At 39.6% G+C, this 21892-nt stretch overlaps 1 protein-coding gene, 1 non-coding gene and 1 pseudogene across 2 annotated transcripts; 1 reads left to right on the top strand and 2 right to left on the bottom strand.

The window, feature by feature from the left end:
- LOC118897953 overlaps nt 1–7976 on the bottom strand; it is a 46396-nt pseudogene extending 38420 nt beyond the window's left edge.
- A 4098-nt stretch (nt 7977–12074) lies between these two features.
- LOC118898653 lies at nt 12075–12179 on the bottom strand. Its single transcript, XR_005020793.1, has one exon. It is a non-coding gene; the product is annotated as a U6 spliceosomal RNA (small nuclear RNA).
- Nucleotides 12180–16973: 4794 nt separating this feature from the next.
- On the top strand, nt 16974–20981 carry ATP5MC3 (ATP synthase membrane subunit c locus 3). The gene is made up of 5 exons (XM_036858778.1): nt 16974–17083; nt 17271–17382; nt 18581–18658; nt 19565–19758; nt 20452–20981. Exons 2-5 carry the CDS (start codon nt 17344–17346, stop codon nt 20564–20566), a joined length of 426 nt encoding a protein of 141 aa, XP_036714673.1. The 5' UTR covers nt 16974–17083; nt 17271–17343; the 3' UTR covers nt 20567–20981.
- The last annotated feature ends 911 nt before the right edge of the window (nt 20982–21892 follow it).

Raw genomic sequence — 21892 nt, 5'->3', positions numbered from 1 at the left:
AGTGTGAATGTTTTTCAGCATGTACCTCTTATTATATAATATCTACTGAAACAATATTTACTATTTCAGGTTATCACAAATCATTTATTTTCTAGAAAATATCTTACGGGAAAATTTTCAAGTAATGCTGCCATATAAAACTGGAACTGAAGAGGGATGGACTTTAGTGTCAGACACAACTTGACTTTGAACACTCAGCCCTGTATTAGTTGTGTGACCTTGGGCAAGCCACTTAACCTCCCTAATCCACAATCGTCTCATTTTCAAAATGGGACTCAGGAGTGTTAGAAAGAGTATCTTATAGGGTCATGTTTTGGATAAGACAATACTTATAGTGTAATAGGGACAGTGTCTGGCACATTAGAAGTGCTCAATAAATATCACTTTTTTGTGTGTGTGAACAATATGGTTTGATATATATATATATATATACAAACTAAAATGTATTTATTGAGATATGTCAAGGAGCTCCCCAATACCTTTTTAATAAATTCCTTTCCTGCTCAGTCAGCCATAGGCAATTTCTGTTATTTATGATGAGAACTGAGTAATGTATATGGTTATGGCAGGGAAAAAAAGAATGAAATTGACCTGGATTCCTCAAAAATGTCAGTGTCATGACAGACCAAGAAAGGCTAAGGAAATGTTCTAGATGATAACAGATTAAGAGACACAGTGACTAAATGCAGTAAATGACTTTGGACTGGATCCTGTATTAGAGGGGAAAAAATTCTCTAAAGGACCTGGTTGGGACAACTGATGAAATTGAAATGTGGGCTGCAGATTGAATAAAAATATTTTATTAATGATAAATTTTCTGAATTGATAACTGAACTGTGATTATGTAAGAGAATCTTCTTGTTCTTAGGAAATATGCACAGAAATATTAAGGGGCATGACGCATGAAACCTACCATCAAATGTTTAGGAAAAATAAATAAAAAAATATATTTTTTATACATATGTGGATAGAGAGATATAGACATATCTATGTATAAAGACAACACCATACATACACATGCAACATAACACGTGCATGTGTGTGTGTATACAAACAGAGGGAATAAGAGAGACTATGAAAAAGTGTAGAAAATGATAGAATTGGTGAGTCAGGGTAAAGGGCAAACAGTAGTTCTCTGCACTCTCCTTGCAATTTTTCTTTGTTTAATATTTAAAGTTTAAAAATATAGCTTAAATTTTTTACATAAAAAATTTTAAAGATAATGAAGTAGTCCCCCCAAAAATGTTAGCTAACTCTCCAGTACTTTGAGATAAACCCACAAAATTATTGCCAATTATTTGGCAAATAAATTATGCTATATGTTAAAGGAATGTCTTACACTCTAAAGAACGTTAGAATATATTATCTAATTCTTTCCAAAATTAAGAAATAAAGCATAAATGTTTTTCACGAATAAGAAAAATTTTGAGCTCAAACGGACCTTATAGGTCACCTAGAGCAGGCTTCTTTCAAAGACAGAAATCATCCAAATTTCCTTAAAGATATATCCCCCACTCTAAATCCATGGGCTAAATCACTCTTGTACTCATTTCCTGATGATTTAAAATTACCTATTACTCATTATTCTGAAAACTGTAATAAAGGGAAAGAATCAACAATTTCTTCTGCCTTTTCTGTCCTAACTAACACAAGATAATAAAAATAGTTGATATGGGAAAGTTTTTCTTTGTAGAATAATTCCAGCTAAGTGAAGAAGAAATAATAGAAAAAGAATATCGCCATATTTCAATCCTAATGAAATAACGGACATATGAAATAATCATCAATGACTACTAAACTTGTTAAGTAGGAAGCTGATGGGAAGCTTTATAATGGATAAATCAAGCTGAACTCATTGATCAATTTTAATATCAGAAAAAAGACAACCAGACATCGTGTGCCTCCAAAATGGTGCACATAGGAAGTACACAACACAACCTACAAAAGCTATTATAAGAAGGAAAAAAAAAAACTGACCAAGCCTCTAGGTCTATCTACCAATTTGCAGGAAATACAGAGTTCAAATGAACATGTTCAATGACACCATGAGGATAAAATTAGCAAAATCCAGATTATGGGAAACACTACATAACAAACAACTGAGTTTCCTCAACTAATAAAGGTGAAAAAAGAGTGATGGAGAATCTATAGATGAAAAGCGACTTAAAAGACATATAACTAATTACAATGTGTAGAACTTGTACAGATTGTTAATTTCAACAAACCAACTTAAAAAATATAAGACAATCAGGCATATCTGAACACTGGCTGCATATTTGTTGATACTAAGGAATTATTATTAAATATTTTAGGTGTGATAATGGTATTGTGGTTATGTTTTTCAGTAAAGAATCCTTACACAGATTCATACTTAAACATTCATAATTTAAATATTATGACTTCTGGAATTTGTTTCAAAATAACATGAGGTAGAGCAGATAGAGGGGAAAAGGAGTAGATGAGCTGGAGAACAGAAGAAACAAGACTAACCACGCGTTGATAACCACTGAAGCTGGGTGATGGGTGGGAATTTAGTATACTATTCCCTTTGCTTTTTAATATGTTTGAATTTTCCATTATAAAATTTTAAACACTATTTTTAAAAGATTGAGGTAGCTGTGTGTTTACTGAAATTGAAATAATACTAACAGGTATTTGTTGAAAAAGCAAGGTATAATTTGGGGGTTTGTTTTATTATATTTATCATATATTATACTTATTTATTTAGTTAAAATATACATAATATAAACATTTATATAATAATTTATATTAAAAATTATTTCATTTTAAAGTGTACAGTTCAATGGCATGAAGTACATTCACATTTTGTACAACAATCACCTCTATCCATTTCCAGAACTTTTTCAGCATCCTAAAGAGAAACTTTGTACCCATTAAACAATAACTCTCTATTTCCCTTCTCTTCAGTCCTGGTATCCTCTATCCTACTTTCTGTCTCTATGAATTTGCCTATTCTAGGTATATCATATAAGATGAATCATATGATATTCATCCTTTTGCATCTGGCTTATTTTAATGTTTTCAAATTTCATCCATGTTGTAGCATGTATCAAAAAAATGTTTTGCTGAGATACAATATTTTTGTCATAATTTTTGTTTTATTAATAGCTCACTTTTCCACAGCCTGTTTCTTTTTTTTTTTTGTAATTGAGTATAGTTGATTTACAGTGTTTCAGGTATACCTCAAAGTGATTCAGTTTTATGTATATACATATACATATATTCTTTTTCAGATTATTTTCCATTATAGGTTATTACAAGATATTGAATATAGTTTCCTATGCTATACAATAGGTCCTTATTGTTTATCCATTTTATATATAGTAGTGTGTATCTGTTAATCCCAAATTCCCAATTTATCCCTCCCTCCCCCTTTCCCCTTTGGTAGCCATAAGTTTGTTTCCTATGTCTAAGAGTCTGCTTCTGTTTTGGGGGGGTTTTGGTTTTTTTAATTTATTTATTTTTGGCTCTGTTGGGTCTTCGTTGCTGTGCGTGGGCTTTCTCTAGTTGAGGCGAGTGGGGGCTACTCTTCGTTGCGGTGCACGGACTTCTCATTGCGGTGGCTTCTCTTGTTGTGGAGCACAGGCTCTAGGCGCACGGGCTTCAGTAGTTGTGGCACGCGGGTTCAGTAGTTGTGGTTTGTAGGCTCTAGAGCGCAGGCTCAGTAGTTGTGGCGCTCAGGCTTAGTTGCTCCGCGGCACGTGGGATCTTCCCGGACCAGGGCTTGAACCCGTATCCCCTGCGTTGGCAGGCGGATTCTTAACCACTGCGCCACCAGGGAAGCCGCCTGCTTCTGTTTTGTAAATAAGTTCATTTGTATCATTTTTTGGATTCCACATATAAGTGATATCATATGATATTTGCCTTTCTCTGTCTGACTTAATTCCACATATAAGTGATATCATGATATTTGCCTTTCTCTGTCTGACTTAATTCCACATATAAGTGATATCATGATATTTGCCTTTCTCTGTCTGACTTAGTTCACTAGTATGATAATCACTAGGTCCATCCATGTTACTACAAATGGCAATATTTCATTCTTTTTTACGGCTGAGTAATATGCTAGTGTGTGTGTGTGTGTGTGTACCACATCTTCTTTATCCATTCATCTGTTGATGGACACTTAGGTTGCTTCCATGTCTTGGATATTGTAAATAGTGATGCTATGAATATTGGGGTGCATGTATATTTTCGAATTAGAGTTTTCTCCAGATGTCTGCCCAGGAGTGGGATTGCTGGATCATATGGTAACACTAGTGTTAGTTTTTTAAGGAACCTTCATACTGTTTTCCATAGTGGCTGCACCAATTTACATTCCCACCAACAATGTAGGAGGGTTCCCTTTTCTCCACACCCTCTCCAGCATTTATTATTTATAAACTTTTTGATTATGGCCATTTTGACCAGTGTGAGGTGATACTTCATTGTAGTTTTGATCTGCATTTCTTTAATAATTAAGCAATGTTGAGCATCTTTTCATGTGCCTGTTGGCCATTTGTATGTCTTCTTTGGAGAAATGTCTATTCAGGTGTTCTGCCCATTTTTTTATTGGGTTTTTTTTTTGATATTGAGCTATATAAGCTGTTTGTGCGTTTTGGAAATTAATCCCTTGTCAGTTGCATCATTTGCAAATATTTTCTCTCATTCTGTGGGTTGTCTTTTCATTTTGTTTATGGTTTCCTTTGCTGTGCAAGAGCTTTTAAGCTTAATTAGGTCCCATTTGTTTATTTTTGCTTTTGTTCCCATTATCTAGGAAATGGGACCAAAAAAATATTGAAGCAATTTATGTCAAAGAGTGTTCTGCCTATGTTTTCCTCTAGGAGTTTTATAGTATCTGATTTTACATTTAGGTCTTTAATCCTTTTTGAGTTTACTTCTGTATATGGTGTTAGAGAAGTTCTAATTTCATTGTAGTGTGTATTTTGTTGTAGCATGTATTAAAATAATAATATTCATTATTTTTAAGGCTGAATAATATTCCATTGTATGTATATACCACACTTTGCTTATCCATTCATTTGTTGATGGACATATGTGTTGGTTCCATCTTTTGGCTATTGTGAATAATGCTGCTATGAACATTAGTGTAAAAGTATCTGTTTGAGTCCCCGCTTTCAATTGTTTTGAGTATATATACCTAGAAGTGGAATTGTTGGATCATATGGTAATTCTGTATTTAACTTTTTGAAGAGCCATCACATTGTTTTCAACAGCAGCTATACCATTTTACATTCCAACTATAGGTGCACCAGGATTCCAATTTCCTCACATCCTCACCAATAATTCTTTCCATTTTTTAGATAATAGTCATTCTAATAGGTATGAAGTGGTGTCTTGTGGTTTTGATTTCCATTTCCCTAATGACTAGTGATGTTCTACATGTTTTTATGTGCTTATTGCCCATTTGTGTATCTTGTTTGGAGAAATGTCTATTGAATTCCTTTTTTCATTTTTGGATTGGGTTGTTTGGGGGGGGGTTGTTGTTTAGTTGTAGAAGTTCTTTACATATTCTGAATATTAATCCCTTATCAGATATATGATTTGTAATATTTTCTCCCCTTCTGTGGGTTGTCTTTCACTCTCTTGATGGTGTCCTTTGATGCATACAATTTTTAATGCTGATGAAGTCTAGTTAATCTATTTCTTGTTTTGTTGCCTGTGCTTTTGGTGTCATATCTAAGAAATCATCATAAATTCCTTTGTCATGAAGATTTTCTCCTATGTTTTCTCCTAAGAGTTTTATAGTTTTAGATCTTACACTTAGGTGTTTGATTCATTTTGAATTAATTTTTGTATATGGCATAAGGTAAGGGTCCCACTATTTTGCACATATATATCCAGTTTTCCCAGCACTATTCATTGAAAAGAAGATATAAATTTTTATTTAAGAAAATTTAAAACTATATTCATAAATTTGTATACTTCCATGTAAAAATACAGTGAAAGATTTAGAAAGGTACACACTATGCGGTTAATAATGGTTACTTCTGAGAAGGAAAACAATATTGGGGAGGAGGATATATAAGAGCTGTAGTTTTTATTGTCTATAATTTTATACTGTTTAGATTTTTACAAGCCTGGAGTCATATATTACTTATATAATTTTAGAAGGATAGTTTTGGTGGGGGTTTTATTCCTTTTTGTTTTTAAGAGAAAATTGGTTGGATGTCAAAGCATGGGATGAGTAAGCCAAGGGTCTATATTCTGGCACGCTAGAGGTCCAAATTAAATAAGAACTCCAAGGCAGAAGAACTGTAATGTGGCAAGGAATTAGCAGATCTCAAGGGAAATGCTGTTTGTCCAGATAATCTTGGAGCAACAATAGCAAATAGAGACAGTTAAGAAAACTTGGTCCTAATTCTTAACATTCCACCTAGCCTGCCCCCCATTTATTTTGTTTTTAACCTTCACTTGTATTTGCAGAGCATATGTTTTGTTGATATATATAAGAGGTAACTGAAGAGGTCCCTGTGAGCTTTGCCAAAGCAAAGCAGCCAGAGTTACAAAGAGGCTCTTATGCAATGGCTGTTTGGAGGATGGTTGTTTGGCCAGACCAGATGATTTTAATAGCGGACTGACTAGCAGGGTTCCAGGAAAAAATGAAAGCTTTTAATTTTACATTAATTACTATACGTTTTATTCTAGAATTCTCAGCAAAGAAAATATCTATGGAAAGGAGTCTCACAGTTATACATAATAAATAAATAAAATGCTTGTTGAATGAATGAATGAACAACACATGAATCTGAAGGACCAAAAATGAAGACAAGTAGACTAAGTAAGAGTAATATGGGAGTTCCCTGGAGGTCTAGTGGTTAGGATTTGGCACTTTCACTGCTGTGGCCTGGGTTCAGTCCCTAGCTGGGAAACTGAGAACCCACAACCTGTGCAGCCAAAAAAAAAAAAAAAAAAAGTAGAGTAGTACTAGTGAGATATTGGCCTAAATAGGGTAGTCTCAGTGGGGGAAGAAAATAAAGGAATGTGTCTAGACTTAGTTCATAGTACCACCTAGATCAGACCTCTGAATCGTCAAAAAGTATGAATTAGGAAGCCTGTGACTTTTACTATGCAATAAGCTATCAATGACACTGACTCATCATTGAATTGACACTGGCCCACATTTCCTGACCCTCCCTCTATTCCCCTTCTGGCCAACAGCCTATCATTAGTGACTCTCCTCTAGCTGCCCTCTTCCTGCAGGTTTTCTACCCTAAGAGCAACTTGGAGGCCAACCTGGAAAGATATTTCTAGTTCTTCTAGAAGTCACTGTGGTTCAGAAAGTATATTTTGTTGCTTTATGCTCAAGAGCATTTCAGCAGCACTATTATATACCAGCTTCCTATATCTGCCTGCCTAGAGATATCAGTCTTCTCTTCTGATATACTTCTGTCCCGTTTCTTGGGTACCTGGCTTTTTTTCTGTCCTCCAAATTTTGGGTGCCCTGGCTAGCCAGTAAGCTGGCTAGTATACCTACTATGCTCTTGGAGATCATGTCCTCTTCTGTCAGAGAACACCCCTGCTACTCACCTCCCAGGCCTTGGACTAAACTAAGATCCATAATGAATGGCCCATCCCACATAACACTGGGCACATTGGCTGCCTGGATTCCAAAGTCAAGGCCCCATCCCATCTCCTTGATTTGACCCATGCCTGGAATCACCAAAATTTGACCTCTGTATTAGTTTTCTACTGCTACTATAACAAATAACCACAAACTGGGTACCTTAAAAAAAAAACCCACAAATTTATTATTTTACAGTTTTGGAGGACAGAATTTTGAAATGGATCTCACTGGCCTAAAATCAAGGTATTGGCAGGGCTGCATTCCTTCTGGAAGCTCTGGCAGAGAATCCATTACCTTGCCTTTCCAGATTCTGGAGGCTGCCTGAATTCCTTGGCTGGTGCCCTTCTTCCATTTCCTCAAAGCCAGTAACAGCCAGAGTCTTTTTCATGCTGTATCACTCTGACTCTGCTACTAGGGTCATATCTCCTTCTCTGACTATCCAGCCTCCCTGTTTCACTTATAAGGACCCTTGTGATTACACTGTGCCTACCCAGATAATCCAGGATAATCTCTTCATCTCAAAACCCTTAACTTAATCACATCTGCAAAGTCCCTTTCACCATCTAAGGTAACATATTCAAAGATTCTGGGGATTAGGACATGGACATCTTTGGGGAATGGCATTCTGCCTACCAAAAGCACCCTCCAAATTTATCTGAAAAAGTCACAGCCTTTGTATGGGGGAAGAAGTTATCACTTCAGACCCTGAGTTTAACCTGAACTCCTTATACCTGGTCCCTCCCTTCCAGTTCATTCCCCAGAGCTCTCAACATGCTGTCATGCTGTTGATCAGATGAGGTTAACTGATGCTGATCAGACATAGGAGGTAATGTAAAAAACACTAAGATATTTTGCCAAGAGGTTGAAAGATAGTGAGGAAACAGTGTAGTGGAAGGGTTTGATTAAAGTTAACTCTTGAGAAATTAAAATTGTTAGGATCTTAATAAAAGGATTATATACAATTTGCCAGTTTAGTAAGTTTTCAGAAAGGTGGACTATCTACCTGGTATATAATACATACCATATTATTATATATTAATGTACCCTCTATTAATGTACCCATGGCCACAGGCCATGGGATGAGCAGACCAGAAAGAGGAAGGTCTGACAATAAATCCTTCCTCCTAAAGCTGAGGTCCTTGCAATCTTGAAGTAGGCAATGGTTGGGTAAGAAGTGAGCAAAACCATGCTTTCCTAGCACGACCTATCTCCTGGTACATCAGTTTCACTGAAGAATAATAAAGGGGAGAATTAAGTAATTTAATTGGTAATTTAAAGCATTTTAAATTATCTCAATTTCTACAACAGAGTATCATATAAACATAGCAGGATCTTTTAAAGATAAAATAGAACAGGGCCTTTTGAAAAGTTTCCCTGATCCTTTAAGGCTGTACTCCTATAGGGGGTCTGCTTGTATTCCTCAGCTGGTAGGAGTTCTCTGGTAGAACAAGCTGAGAGGACTCCCTTAAATGGTCAAGAAAGGCAGATGGACTCTCACCAAAGAACAACCTGGAGCAACTGGTAGAATCTGCAGTTCAATAACCTGTGTCTACCATGAATATATGGCCATTCTCCTGAATGATTGACCAGCCCCATAATACTGTATAAGACTGAGCAAAAATATGACCAGATAAAAGAAGTGCTTTTCCACGTGTGACTTTCCAAACTGGAATGTTCTCATCACAATGAGGGAATAGGACCCTCTAAATTAAAGATTTTATCTACTATGAACTTTGCTTTTCGTATAGTTATTGACCACTGGTGTTTTTCTGGCCATGTTTTCCACTTCAAGTTCAAATACAAGTTGCTGTATTTAAAACTTACACATTTTGCTTATGCTCTCCTCCAGTTCAAATCAAGAAAGGCAATTTCAGCAAGCACTCAAACTTAATCCTTGAGGCTTAAATGAACCTTAAGGTTTATAGACCCCATTTTGTGAAATGTGTCTCCTTGACATTTTGCCTCTGAAAACCATGCTTCCCTTAAAATTAATACAGAGCCATCACTACTTTAAGCCAAGTTCCCTGGCTTGGGGACATGACATAGTAAACTAACCTTGGTAGTAAAGCCCATAGATCAGAAATTCTTAGATAGGTGAGATTGCTAAGGAAAAGTCTGAGACTATTTGTCTGAACAAACTGGAATAACTGACTAAATTAATGGAATAACTGACTAAAATCAGTGATGTAAAAGGTGGCCAAGGAGAGTGACTCGTGCCGTGTAACCATATTATTCTTACACAGAGCCACAATAATCCAAAAGTGGAAAGAAAACAAAGCATTACTCAGCATGGGGCACTTGTACCATATGGAAACCCTGTAATTCCCTAAATTGATGTAAGACCTTCATTTATCACATAGCACTAGGACTAGAAATATGACCCTTAAAGACCTCACTGAGGGGCTTCTCTGGTGGCGCAGTGGTTGAGAGTCTGCCTGCCAATGCAGGGTACACGGGTTCGAGCCCTGGTCTGGGAGGATCCCACATGCCGCGGAGCGGCTAGGCCCATGAGCCACAATTACTGAGCCTGCGCGTCTGGAGCCTATGCTCCGCAACAAGAGAGGCCGCGATGGTGAGAGGCCCGCACACCGCGATGAAGAGTGGCCCCCACTTGCCACAACTGGAGAAAGCCCTTGCACAGAAATGAAGACCCAACACAGCCATAAATAAATAAATAAATAAATAAAAATTAAAAAAAAAAAAAAGACCTCACTGAGGCTAGAGTAGCAAAAAAATTGATAAGCAAAAGTCCTTTCAAACATTTTGTTAGTGTTGTGAAATCTCTTATCTCTTAACAGTAAGTTCAATATCTGGGTCCATTGATTATGAATGGATTTAATTTCTCGAAGGAGAATAAGGACTTACACTTGCAATTGGTTGTCTTAAAATATAGCCGAGGGAATTCCCTGGCGGTCCAATGGGTAGGACTTAGTGCTTCCACTGCTGTGGGCCCGGGTTCAATCCCTGATCAGGTAACTAAGATCCCACAAGCCGCGCAGCGCAGCCAGAAAAAAAAATTATACACACACACACACACACACACACACACACACAGCTGACAATATACTTTCCTATCACATACAAGAAACTCCAGCCAATATACAGATAAGAAGGTATACACACCCCACACCTACACCCACACCCACGTGATGCTTTAAAACAGGAATAGCCTTACCATGGAGAGATTAGAGTTTGAATATAAAAGTACACCGAAGCCCATCACCAAAAACTGAAATTCAACATTTAATAATGCTTCCTTTTGGTTTCATTAATGCAAGTGCCATAGAAGGGATAATATAATACATTTATCAATTATTATGAAGTATTAAAATTTTCCTAACATATTGGTTTTTTAAATTTTAAAGTAATTCATGCTTATGGTAACATATCAAATAATACAGAGGTATGTGAAGAAAATTTAACAGTTCCTTCCAAACTCATTGCTCAAAAATGTACTGAGTACCTATTAGTGGGCCAAGCAAGTTCTAGGCTATGTGGCTACAGCAATAAACAAAACAAAGTCCCTGTCTTCATACACTTAGAGTCTAATGTGAGCTACAAACAAACAAGCAGTAAATAATGCCAGGTAGCAATAACTGCTGTGGAGAAGTATAAGGTTAGGTAAGGGATCCAGGAAGGCCTCTCTTAAGAAGTGACTTGAGCAAAGACTTGAATGAAGTGGAGGTTAAGCCAAGTAAACATAAGGTGTTCCAAACTAAAGGAATGAAAAGTACAGTTCTATCAGGGGAGTATGGTTGGCATGTTGCAGGAATAACACAGAGGCTGGCGTGCATAAAGCAGATGAATCTAGGAGTTACTTGTCTTTTTATCCATTTGTAGACTCTTTGTACTTACGAAAAGTAAATATGTGGTTATGTTACCGACTAGATACAGTTAAATTCATTTGTTTCATTTACTTTCAATTTGTAGGGATTTAAAAATTTTTTTTAAGTTTATTTATTTATTTTTAATTGATTGATTGATTGCTATGTTGGGTCCCCGCCTCTGCGCTAGGGCTCTCTCCAGTTGCGGCAAGCGGGGGCCACTCCTCATCGCAGTGCACGGGCCTCTCACCATCGCGGCCTCTCTCGTTGCGGAGCACAGGCTCCAGACGCGCAGGCTCAGCAGTTGTGACTCACGGGCCCAGCTGCTCCGCGGCATGTGGGATCCTCCCAGACCAGGGCGCGAACCCGCGTCCCCTGCATTAGCAGGCAGACCCTCAACCACTGTGCCAACAGGGAAGCCCCTAAATTTTTTTTTACTTTTATAAATGGTTTGCATGGTTCCAAATTCAAATCCAGAAAGCAAAGCATATTCAAAGAGGTTTAGCGTCTATTCTTGTTCTCTCTAATCTATTCCTTCCACCATAGGTAACCATCGATGAACCTTCTATTTTTTAAACACAGGAAATGCATTTGTAATTCTCTCCCTTTCTTGGATGCATTCACATCCCTCCCCACCTGTGAGGGAAATGGTAGCAAATTATTAAAACATGGAATACGTGATAAATTTGAGTGTCATCCTTGCACAGGTGCCATGTTAGTCTTCTCTGTATCATTATAATTTTGGTATATGCACTGCTGAAGCAAGCAATAAGTTAGATTTTACATGGATAAGAGTTCAGAAGCTGGACACTGCCTGGAAAGAGATGGCTTCAGTAGATGCCACCATGGAAAGCCTAACATAGCCAGGAGACACCAAGAAGGTACGAGGTGCCAGCAGAGAGAGTAAGTTGCCGAAGGATGGACCAAAGGCATTGAGAAAAGAAGTGAAAGGTTAACCACAGACAGACCTTGCCTACCTTACAACCCAGCCCAGGGCCTATTCTGCTTCAGCTGATGTCCCATTCCTGCCAATATTCTATTGTATCATAGAACAGGTCAATAAAGTGCTTTATTGTTTTGTTTTTTTAATGAATTCTTTAGGCACATGAGAATATAAATACAGAATCCTTCTTAGGCACAGAAAAAATGTTTGTTTGAACAAATTCATGCCATAAAGCAAAAAAATGTTCCTCAAGTTCTCTAAGTTTGAATTTTGCAATATGAGCAAAAAAAAGAAATTCTAGAGGTCATTCTAATTTATCCCAACAGCCTAAAATTTTTTTAAATTAATTAATTAATTAATTTTTGGCTGCGTTGTGTCTTCATTGTTGCGCGCGGGCTTCTTCTAGTTGCGGCGAGTGGGGGCTACTCTTCGTTGTGGTGCGCGGGCTTCTCATTGCGGTGGCTTCTCCTGTTGTGGAGCACAGGGTCTAGGCATATGTGCTTCAGTAGTGGCACGCGGGCTTCAGTAGTTGTGGCTTGCGGGCTCTAGAGAACAGGCTCAGTAGTTGTGGCGCACAGGCTTAGTTGCTCCGCGGCATGTGGGACTTTCCCGGACCAGGGCTCGAACCCGTGTCCCCTGCATTGGCAGGCGGATTCTTAACCACTGCACCACCCGGGAAGTCCCAGCCTAAAATTTTAGTTAAAAGAGAAGAATAATAAAGTTTCTGCAAATTACTTCAAACATACTAAGTACCCTGTCTATTACTGAGCAAACTTTATTGAGTGACTACTATGTTTAATACTCTACATTAGGTGCTGTGGAAGACATAAATAAGACCTAATCCCTGCCCTTGAGAATCTTACCATCTGTGCTAGTTAGTAACATGACTTCTCCACTAGTAATCCATCCTTCTATGCCTTGTTTCTATTCTACAACTGGACCCAGTAGGCATTTCTGCTATGACAACTGGCAAAATGTTAGGCTTGGCCAATAGAGGGCACTGGAAAGACACTGTGAGGCCAGACAAGGAGGAAGGACTTTCCTTTCTTCTTCAGGTGGATTGGCTTGCAGCAGAGGCCTGGTTGTGTTCATCTCGGCAATCCTCATGGTTCACTTGTGGCCCGTGCCTTCAGCAAGTTTCTTTACCACAAGTGAACTGCAAGTTCCTGTGACAGCCATGTCCTCTCCTCTAAATTTCTAAGTTTTTCATTACTATTCACTCTTCCTCAGCCAAAGGTAGTAGCTATTCCTATAGTTCCTATGATTTATCTGTAGGCTTTCTATCCTGTGCCATTGATCTATATTTGTTTTTGTGCCAGTACCATACTGTCTTGATTACTGTAGCTTTGTAGTAGAGTCTGAAGTCTGGGAGCCTGATTCCTCCAGCTCTGTTTTTCTTTCTCAAGATTGCTTTGGCTATTCACGGTCTTTTGTGTTTCCATACAAATTGTGAAATTTTTTGTTCTAGTTCTGTGAAAAATGCCATTGGTAGTTTGATAGGGATTGCATTGAATCTGTAGATTGCTTTGGGTAGTATAGTCATTTTCACAATGTTGATTCTTCCAGTCCAAGAACATGGTATATCTCTCCATCTGTTTGTATCATCTTTAATTTCTTACATCAGTGTCTTACAGTTTTCTGCATATAGGTCTTTTGTCTCCTTAGGTAGATTTATTCCTAGATATTTTATTCTTTTTGTTGCAGTGATAAATGGGAGTGTTTCCTTAATTTCTCTTTCAGATTTTTCATCATTAGTGTATAGGAATGCAAGAGATTTCTGTCCATTAATTTTGTATCCTGCTACTTTACCAAATTCATTGATTAGCTCTAGTAGTTTTCTGGTAGCATCTTTAGGATTCTCTATGTATAGTATCATGTCATCTGCAAACAGTGACAGTTTTTCTTCTTCTTTTCTGATCTGGATTCCTTTTATTTCTTTTTCTTCTCTGATTGCTGTAGCTAAAACTTCCAAAACTATGTTGAATATTAGTGGTGAGAGTGGACAACCTTGTCTTATTCCTGATCTTAGAGGAAATGGTTTCAGTTTTTCACCATTGAGAACGATGTTGGCTGTGGGTTTGTCATATATGGCCTTTATTATGTTGAGGTAAGTTCCCTCTTTGCCTACTTTCTGGAGGGTTTTTATCATAAATGGGTGTTGAATTTTGTCGAAAGCTTTTTCTGCATCTATTGAGATGGTCGTATGGTTTTTCTCCTTCAGTTTGTTAATATGGTGTATCACATTGATTGACTTGTGTATATTGAAGAATCCTTGCATTCCTGGGATAAACCCCACTTGATCATGGTGTATGATCCTTTTAAGGTGCTGTTGGATTCTGTTTGCTAGTATTTTGTTGAGGATTTTTGCATCTATGTTCATCAGTGATATTGGCCTGTAGTTTTCTTTTTTTGTGACATCTTTGTCTGGCTTTGGTATGGGACATTCCATCTTATCTTCTCAGACTGGGATTTATATCATTGGCCTCCTTGGTTCTCAGGCCTTCAGATTCCAATTGAATTATATCACCAGCTTTCCTGAGTCTCCAGCTTGGAGACATCAGCTCATGGGACTTCTCAGCTTCTATAACCACATAAGCCCATTCCTCATGGTCATCCGTTCAGTCTGTCTGTCTCTCTCTCTATATATAAACAATAGTGATCTGTACTACTCAGGGTTCTCCACAGAAACAGAACCTGTAGGATCCTACTAAGTGAGGCCCGTTTTTCTTCCAGCTGGTTCTGTTTCTCTGGAGAACTCTGACTAATACAGAGCATTATTGTTTATTCTCCTTTAAGCATCACAGGACATCTTACCACATACTTCACGCAAGAACTGAGTACTTGAGAAAATATACTAATAATTTCTCTTTGAACTGCACGTATGAATTATCTCTATTTTATGGGCTAAAGATTGAACCTGGGGACTTCCCTGGTGGTCCAGTGGTTAAGAATCTGCCTTCCAATGCAGGGGATATGGGTTTAATCCCTGGTCTGGGAAGATCCCACATGCTACGGGGCAACTAAGCCCACGCGCCTCAACTAGAGAGCCAGCGCGCTGCAACTGGAGAGAAGCCTGCGTGCTGCAACGAAGATCCCGCGTGCTGCAACTAAGACCCGACACAGCCAAAAATAAAACTTTAATTAATTTTTAAAAAGAGATTGAAACTAAAATGATAAGCTCGCATGTGATTTTGAAGCATTTGCCTGTGAAGTTAGATCAGTGACAAAGTCTTATTCATTCTTCAAATTTTAGTTCTGAGGGCTTCTCCCCAGGATTACTGCTAGATGATATTGCACCTTTGTGCCAACTAGAAAAAGAAGTGATCCTCTGGGTCCATGTTGTACCAGGGCTCTAGGCCAAGTGGGTGGGATTTCAGCCCCCAGCCATCCCATCAGCTGGGCATACTAGATATTTAATCTTTTATGTTGACTTGTATCACCTCTGATAGCCACTTGTTAGAACTATTAAGTCAGATTTACAGAATTCAAGGACTTAACAGAAGTCCAGAAAGAGCCATTTTTCTGAGACGTTTCTGTATTCATCTGAAGTCCAAAGTTACCGAAAACAAGTGTTAAAGTTGGGTCAGTTTTGAAAATACTCAGACTTTATTTAGTCCCTGGCCCTACATGAAAAAACACTGACAACCCTTAATTCTCCCAACCATAGGGCTGGAAGAAAAACCGACCTGCCTCACTTTACCAAGAGGCAATTTTGTGCCCAAGTCACGAAGCTCTTAGATCTATTCATTTGCTTATTCCTTTGTCCCAGTAGGTCAGGCCCACTTTCACCCAAAAGATTATTCCAGACTCTGGAACCCTTTTCCAGATTCCTTTAAAGAAATGCATTTTCGGGGCTTCCCTGGTGGCGCAGTGGTTGAGAATCTGCCTGCTAATGCAGGGGACACGGGTTCGAGCCCTGGTCTGGGAAGATCCCACATGCCACGGAGCAGCTGGGCCCGTGAGCCACAACTACTGAGCCTGCGCATCTGGAGCCTGTGCCCCGCAATGGGAGGGGCCGCGATAGTGCAAGGCCCGCGCACCGCGATGAAGAGCGGTCCCGGCACCGCGATGAAGAGTGGCCCCCCCTTGCCCCAACTAGAGAAAGCCCTCGCACGAACCGAAGACCCAACATAGCCAAAAATAAATAAATAAATAAATAAATAAAGTAGCTATAAAAAATTAAAAAAACAAAACAAAACAAAAAACTTCCCTAAATATAAAAAAAAAAAAATGCATTTTCACTTTGCTGGTAACCCTAATTGCTTCTGCCAAGCAGAGAATGAACCGTTTCCCCACACAGAGTCCCATTTCACAGAGGAGAATGACCAGGAAGGGAGCTCCTCTATGAAAGAGACCTAGCAACTGATAAAAGGCCAAATCTCATTAAGCATCAACTGAAAGACAAAGTCCCACTATCCTCCGACGAGCCTAGATCAAAGGCGAAACAACTTGTTCGGTTCTCTCTGCCTGGGCTGGTCTTTATTTCTTCTTTTTGTCTCTCCGCCACCCTCTGCTCGTCAGTCCGTCTGCGGGCGGCTGTAGCTGCCTTTCCCGACTGGTTACCAATAAAGTTGTTACAAAGTGACCTTGAGCGTCTTCCCAGCTGCACCCGATTCCCCGCCTTCTGCATCCGGGTGCCGCGGCGCGGATAAGAGCCGGACCGCGCCTGCGCGCCCAGCCCCATTCCTTCGACCTCTGCTGACTCGGCCGCTGCCACCTCCTGGGAAGGTAAGCGGAGGGCGCGGGAGCCGGACCTGGCTGAGGTGGAGCCGCGCCCAGGAGGGACCCATTCATTCTGCTGTCGCCTCGCTTGGCGCGGGGCCCGAGCTGACCGCGTGCACGGGAGCCCGCGGGACCTGGGTGGAAGGATGGGCCCTCGGAGGACACTTGACCTTAAGCCTCTTTGCCTCCGCAGAGAGGAAGCGGGAGAGGAGCCCTAGTCGCCTGTCACCCAAGTCCTCCAGCCGCGCCGCCCCGAAGAGTGCAAGATGTTCGCCTGCGCCAAGCTCGCCTGCACCCCAGCTCTGGTGCGTAGCCCAGGCTGGGCCGGGGGCTCGAGGCCCCGACCACTTGGCCCGGGCGTCCACGTTGTTGAACGGGTCACCTCGGGGCAGGACACACCGCCCTCTCGGGACAGCTCTCCCTAGCCCCTTAATCTCTGTGTCCTTTTCTCCCTTTCCTCCTCTTCCTGGGGCTTCTCACTCCGCTCCTCCCCTCCACTCGGGGGGTGGAGAGCCGCCGAGGCCTAGCTGTCAGGCCCAGCTCGGTGTAGGTCAAACCCTCCTTGCCCCTCGTTCCGGAGCGGCCCCCCACCCCACCTCCTCCGACACCCCGTTGGATCGCGGCCACGCGAGGGTTGGGGGGCAGTGGAGCGTGGAGGGGGCCTCCGAGGCCTAGCGTCGCGGCTGCACTCTCACTTGCTGATCTGTAGGTCAGTCTCGCTGCTGCAGAGGGAGGGACTTGCCTCACCCTGTGTGGGCGGAGGCGGCTGGTGCAAGACCCGAAAATCTCTCCTCCTACTTCTGGGATGTTATTTCCAAAACCATTTTGGACACTTTTGGTGAAGTGAAGATCTCGGGGGTTTGTCTTAAGAGAATCAGGTCTTGGTTGTGAAGGGATTTTCTGTGACCTTAATTTAGTGGACACTCAAGGGCGGAGAAGGTTGACTGGAACGTGCCCTTATGGTCAGAGTATTTCAACGGTTGTTCTTCCACTGATGTGGAATTGCTTAAACTGCTTTTTAATTCTATGATTAATGGACATATAGGAATATCCTAGAAATAGCGGAAGCTCATGTTAACTAATGGGCTATTTAAAATGACACGCTGTTTATAGTGCTGTTGTACCTACTTGTTGATCCACTTAAACTTACCAAAGAATGTGTGGGGTCTTTATTGCTGGTTTTCTGATCTGAATTGTGGCGCTACAATAATTGAAATTTTAAAAGCAATACTTATTCTTTTTAACTAATTGTTCTCAGAAGTTTTGTTCAGAATATCACAAATACGTTATGAAGTAAGCTTTAAAATTGCATTAACAACTTTATTAAAATAGCTTCGTGCCTTGAAAAATGACCAAACAGACAAGATAAGAATCAATAGAGAAAAGTCATAATTTTTCTGACTCATTTTTGCAGCTTGCCTTTTTAGAATTCATGGTGCAAAAGGGTCCTTGAAGTCTTATCTGTATTTTTACTTAATACATGGAATCTTTTTTCATTAACAGATCCGAGCTGGATCCAGAGTTGCATACAGACCAATTTCTGCATCAGTGTTATCTCGACCGGAGGCTAGGACTGGAGAGGTAAATATAGTAATAATAGAAATTAAGTAACACTACCAGATAAGCCTTATGGTTTCGATTAAAGTGAAAGGGAAAAACCTCATTAATGAGTGGTTTGAGGCCGTCCTTTCCACCCTTTCATCCAAAAAATTTGCAGAGAATGAGCCAATGAAAGAAACTTCTGTATCCAAAACTTACCCACCTGAATTGGCTAAGAAATATAGTCAGTATATATACTTAAGTATATGGTTTTGAGTTGCCTGTATTTAAGATTATGATAGCAACAGTTACTGAACAGCCTACTCTATTAAAAAGCACATGCAGGGCTTCCCTGGTGGCGCAGTGGTTAAGAATCCGCCTGCCAATGCAGGGGACACGGGTTCGAGCCCTGATCCCACATGCCGCGGAGCAACTAAGCCCATGCGCCACAACTACTGAGCCTGCACTCTAGAGCCCACAAGCCATAACTACTGACCCCACGTGCCACAACTACTGAAGCCCGCGCACCTAGAGCCCGTCCTCTGCAGCAAGAGAAGTCACTGCAATGAGAAGCCCGCTCACTGCAACGAAGAGTAGCCCCTGCTACTCTTCTCTGCTAGTTTCTCGCCGCAACTAGAGGAAGCCCGCGTGCAGCAACGAAGACCCAATGCAGCCAAAAATAAATAAATAAATTAATTAAAAATAAAAAGCATATGCACGTACACTGTTTCTTAATTTTCAAAAACCTTATGCGGTGTAGATATTGCTGTTCCTATTCTGCAAGATGGGAATTATTCTAAGCCCCAGATTTTTCTGTTGTGCCACACCACCTCCTATTCAAACTCAGCTACAAAAATAGAGAAGTGGTTATCATTTTGACAGTACGGTAATTAAAATAGCTAACTATGATTGCTGATTTGACCTTTGCCTTTATTTCCTGTTCTCTAGAGCTCTGCAGTATTTAATGGGGCCCAAAATGGTGTGTCTCAGTTAATCCAAAGGGAGTTCCAGACCAGTGCAGTCAGCAGAGACATTGATACTGCGGCCAAATTTATAGGTGCAGGTGCTGCAACAGTAGGAGTGGCCGGTTCCGGTGCTGGTATTGGCACAGTCTTCGGCAGCCTCATCATTGGTTACGCCAGGTAATTCCTTTTGCCGAATAAACTAGTTTAAAAACATGCTTGAAATAATTGGAAACTTAGAAAACTAGTGAAATAATCATAGCTACTTTGTATTAAGTGCTTGTCTGTGTCTTGTATTATATTTTGAGGTCTTTGCATGCAATTATCTCACTGCTCCCAACACGCCTTGGAGAAACACTCGTTTACCTGTGAAGGACTAGGGACACAGAGGTTATACTGCTTGCCCAAAGTCAAAGCCAGTGTCAGAAAATAAATTTTAACTCACTTTGACTTCAGCGTCTGCACTCTTTAACTTTTAAGTTGTAGTGGGAATATAATTAAGAGAGCTCATGCTTTAAAAATATCAGCTTCCATTTTATTATTTAAGACCTTATTTTTAAACTATCAAATCTTAAAAAGTATAGAACATACTTTCATGGGGATAAGAAGAATGTCAGAATCCCTCAAAATGGATGAAGACTAACCATTTATATTGATATAGAGAGACAGCGTCTCCCTCTCCCCATATGATTAGGAATGAGGAGAAAGGAACGTCAAAGGCAGAACCAAAAGAGATCTAGGCAAAACACTGTTCCGGTACTTTCCAATTTACAAAGATCCTCACGCTAGTAATCTGGCTCTTGAACATTTACCAACCATGTTAAAATTCAAATAATATTTCAAAGTAACAATGATATGTGTTGTCTCTTTTAGAAACCCTTCGCTGAAACAGCAGCTGTTCTCATATGCTATCCTGGGATTTGCCTTGTCTGAAGCTATGGGTCTCTTTTGTTTGATGGTTGCTTTCTTGATTTTGTTTGCCATGTAACAGAAATTACTGCTTGAAATGTTGGCATTCATGTTAATTACGGATGTAATTCTGTGTATCTTACTGTGACTCCAAAAACTGTAGCATTGGTGTCATGAAAATGTACGTTATTTCCAAAGTCATTTCATTAAAGATGAAAACTTTAATTTTTGCTGTGATTTGTACTTACCTAAATTTAAATTTAGATCATCACAAAGAAGAACATGTATTCAGGCAGAGGCTGTACAAGTCAGAGGAAACTACTGCAGTTGCCCTGGTGATGGAAAAGATCCTAATGTAATTTTTATGGGAATTCTTTTATACAGTGTTCTGAACATTGTAAATTATAGGACTTTTGTTTATTCATGTAAAGGGGGAATGTTTGAGTGCTTTGAGCTTCTATGAAATATGATTAATTAAATCAAGATATTAATTACTCAAGATGGTTTTGTGTTTTTAAGGGCTAATGTGAATTACAATACTTGGAAGCAGAATCACCTTCCAGGACTAACCTGGCTGGTCTTACACAGCTGGATCAAAAAATAAATCATGTTGGGTTTTTAGGAATTGAAGCCTTATTAAATGGGTGTTGGGCTTAGGGAGGTGATTTTTACTTTTCAGTAGGTCTCACTTTAAGCAGTTGTGTGTCTATAGTGAATCTTATCTGTCTTCTAAGAAGAAACTCAGTCTAACTAGCAGCTAGTTTCTTGCTTAAACAAGGCTCTCATTAAAAACCAAATATCAAAAAGTAAACTGAATTTAAATTTAAAGCCAAAAGTTGCTAAAGCATTGCTTATCTTTGATACCAACAAATGTTTATAATAGGAGTTGGGAATGACAATTGGTTCAGTAGTATTCTGTTTATAATACTACGTGTTGCTTATTGGTCAAATTTTGCCTATTAAAATGAAGAAAGGGGTGCTGCTATAGAAAGACTGAGCTTTACCCCTAGCAAATATATTGTACCATTACATCATTTGTCATCACAGTTTCAGGGTTTCTATAAAAGGTTAGGATGACTGTTGGAAAGCTTCATTTTACTCCTTTAATCCCTTCTGCCTAATTTGATTTCAGTTGAGAAAGAGCCATCAGCTACAAGGGTTTGTCAAAGTGCAGTGGGAAGACCCATCTCCATCAGAATCACCTGGGATGTCTAAAGTACAAATCCCTAGGCTCCAGACCTACTGAATTAGAGTCTTTGGCCTTGAAACTCAGCCATCTGCATTTTTAAAAAGGTTTCTCAGGTAATTTTTGTGCACATTATTTGAGAATCACTAACTTATCTGTATCCTTCCCACTCTCTATAAAAGTGTCAAAAACACTAAAGAGCTAGAGCTACTACCACTT

This window comes from Balaenoptera musculus, chromosome 7, assembly GCF_009873245.2.
Source record: "Balaenoptera musculus isolate JJ_BM4_2016_0621 chromosome 7, mBalMus1.pri.v3, whole genome shotgun sequence".
Taxonomy (NCBI): Eukaryota; Metazoa; Chordata; class Mammalia; order Artiodactyla; family Balaenopteridae; genus Balaenoptera; species Balaenoptera musculus.
Note: the sequence above shows the minus strand (reverse complement) of the source record. Positions and strands in the feature narration are given on the sequence as shown.

What these genes read in the sequence shown, in the direction of transcription:
- ATP5MC3 (XM_036858778.1), top strand. Translation starts at nt 17,344, where the DNA reads ATGTTCGCCTGCGCCAAGCTCGCCTGCACCCCAGCTCTG. An exon ending in CGGAGGCTAGGACTGGAGAG is followed by an intron (nt 18,659 to 19,564) that starts GTAAATATAGTA and finishes CCTGTTCTCTAG; the next exon opens with AGCTCTGCAGTATTTAATGG. An exon ending in CTCATCATTGGTTACGCCAG is followed by an intron (nt 19,759 to 20,451) that starts GTAATTCCTTTT and finishes TGTCTCTTTTAG; the next exon opens with AAACCCTTCGCTGAAACAGC.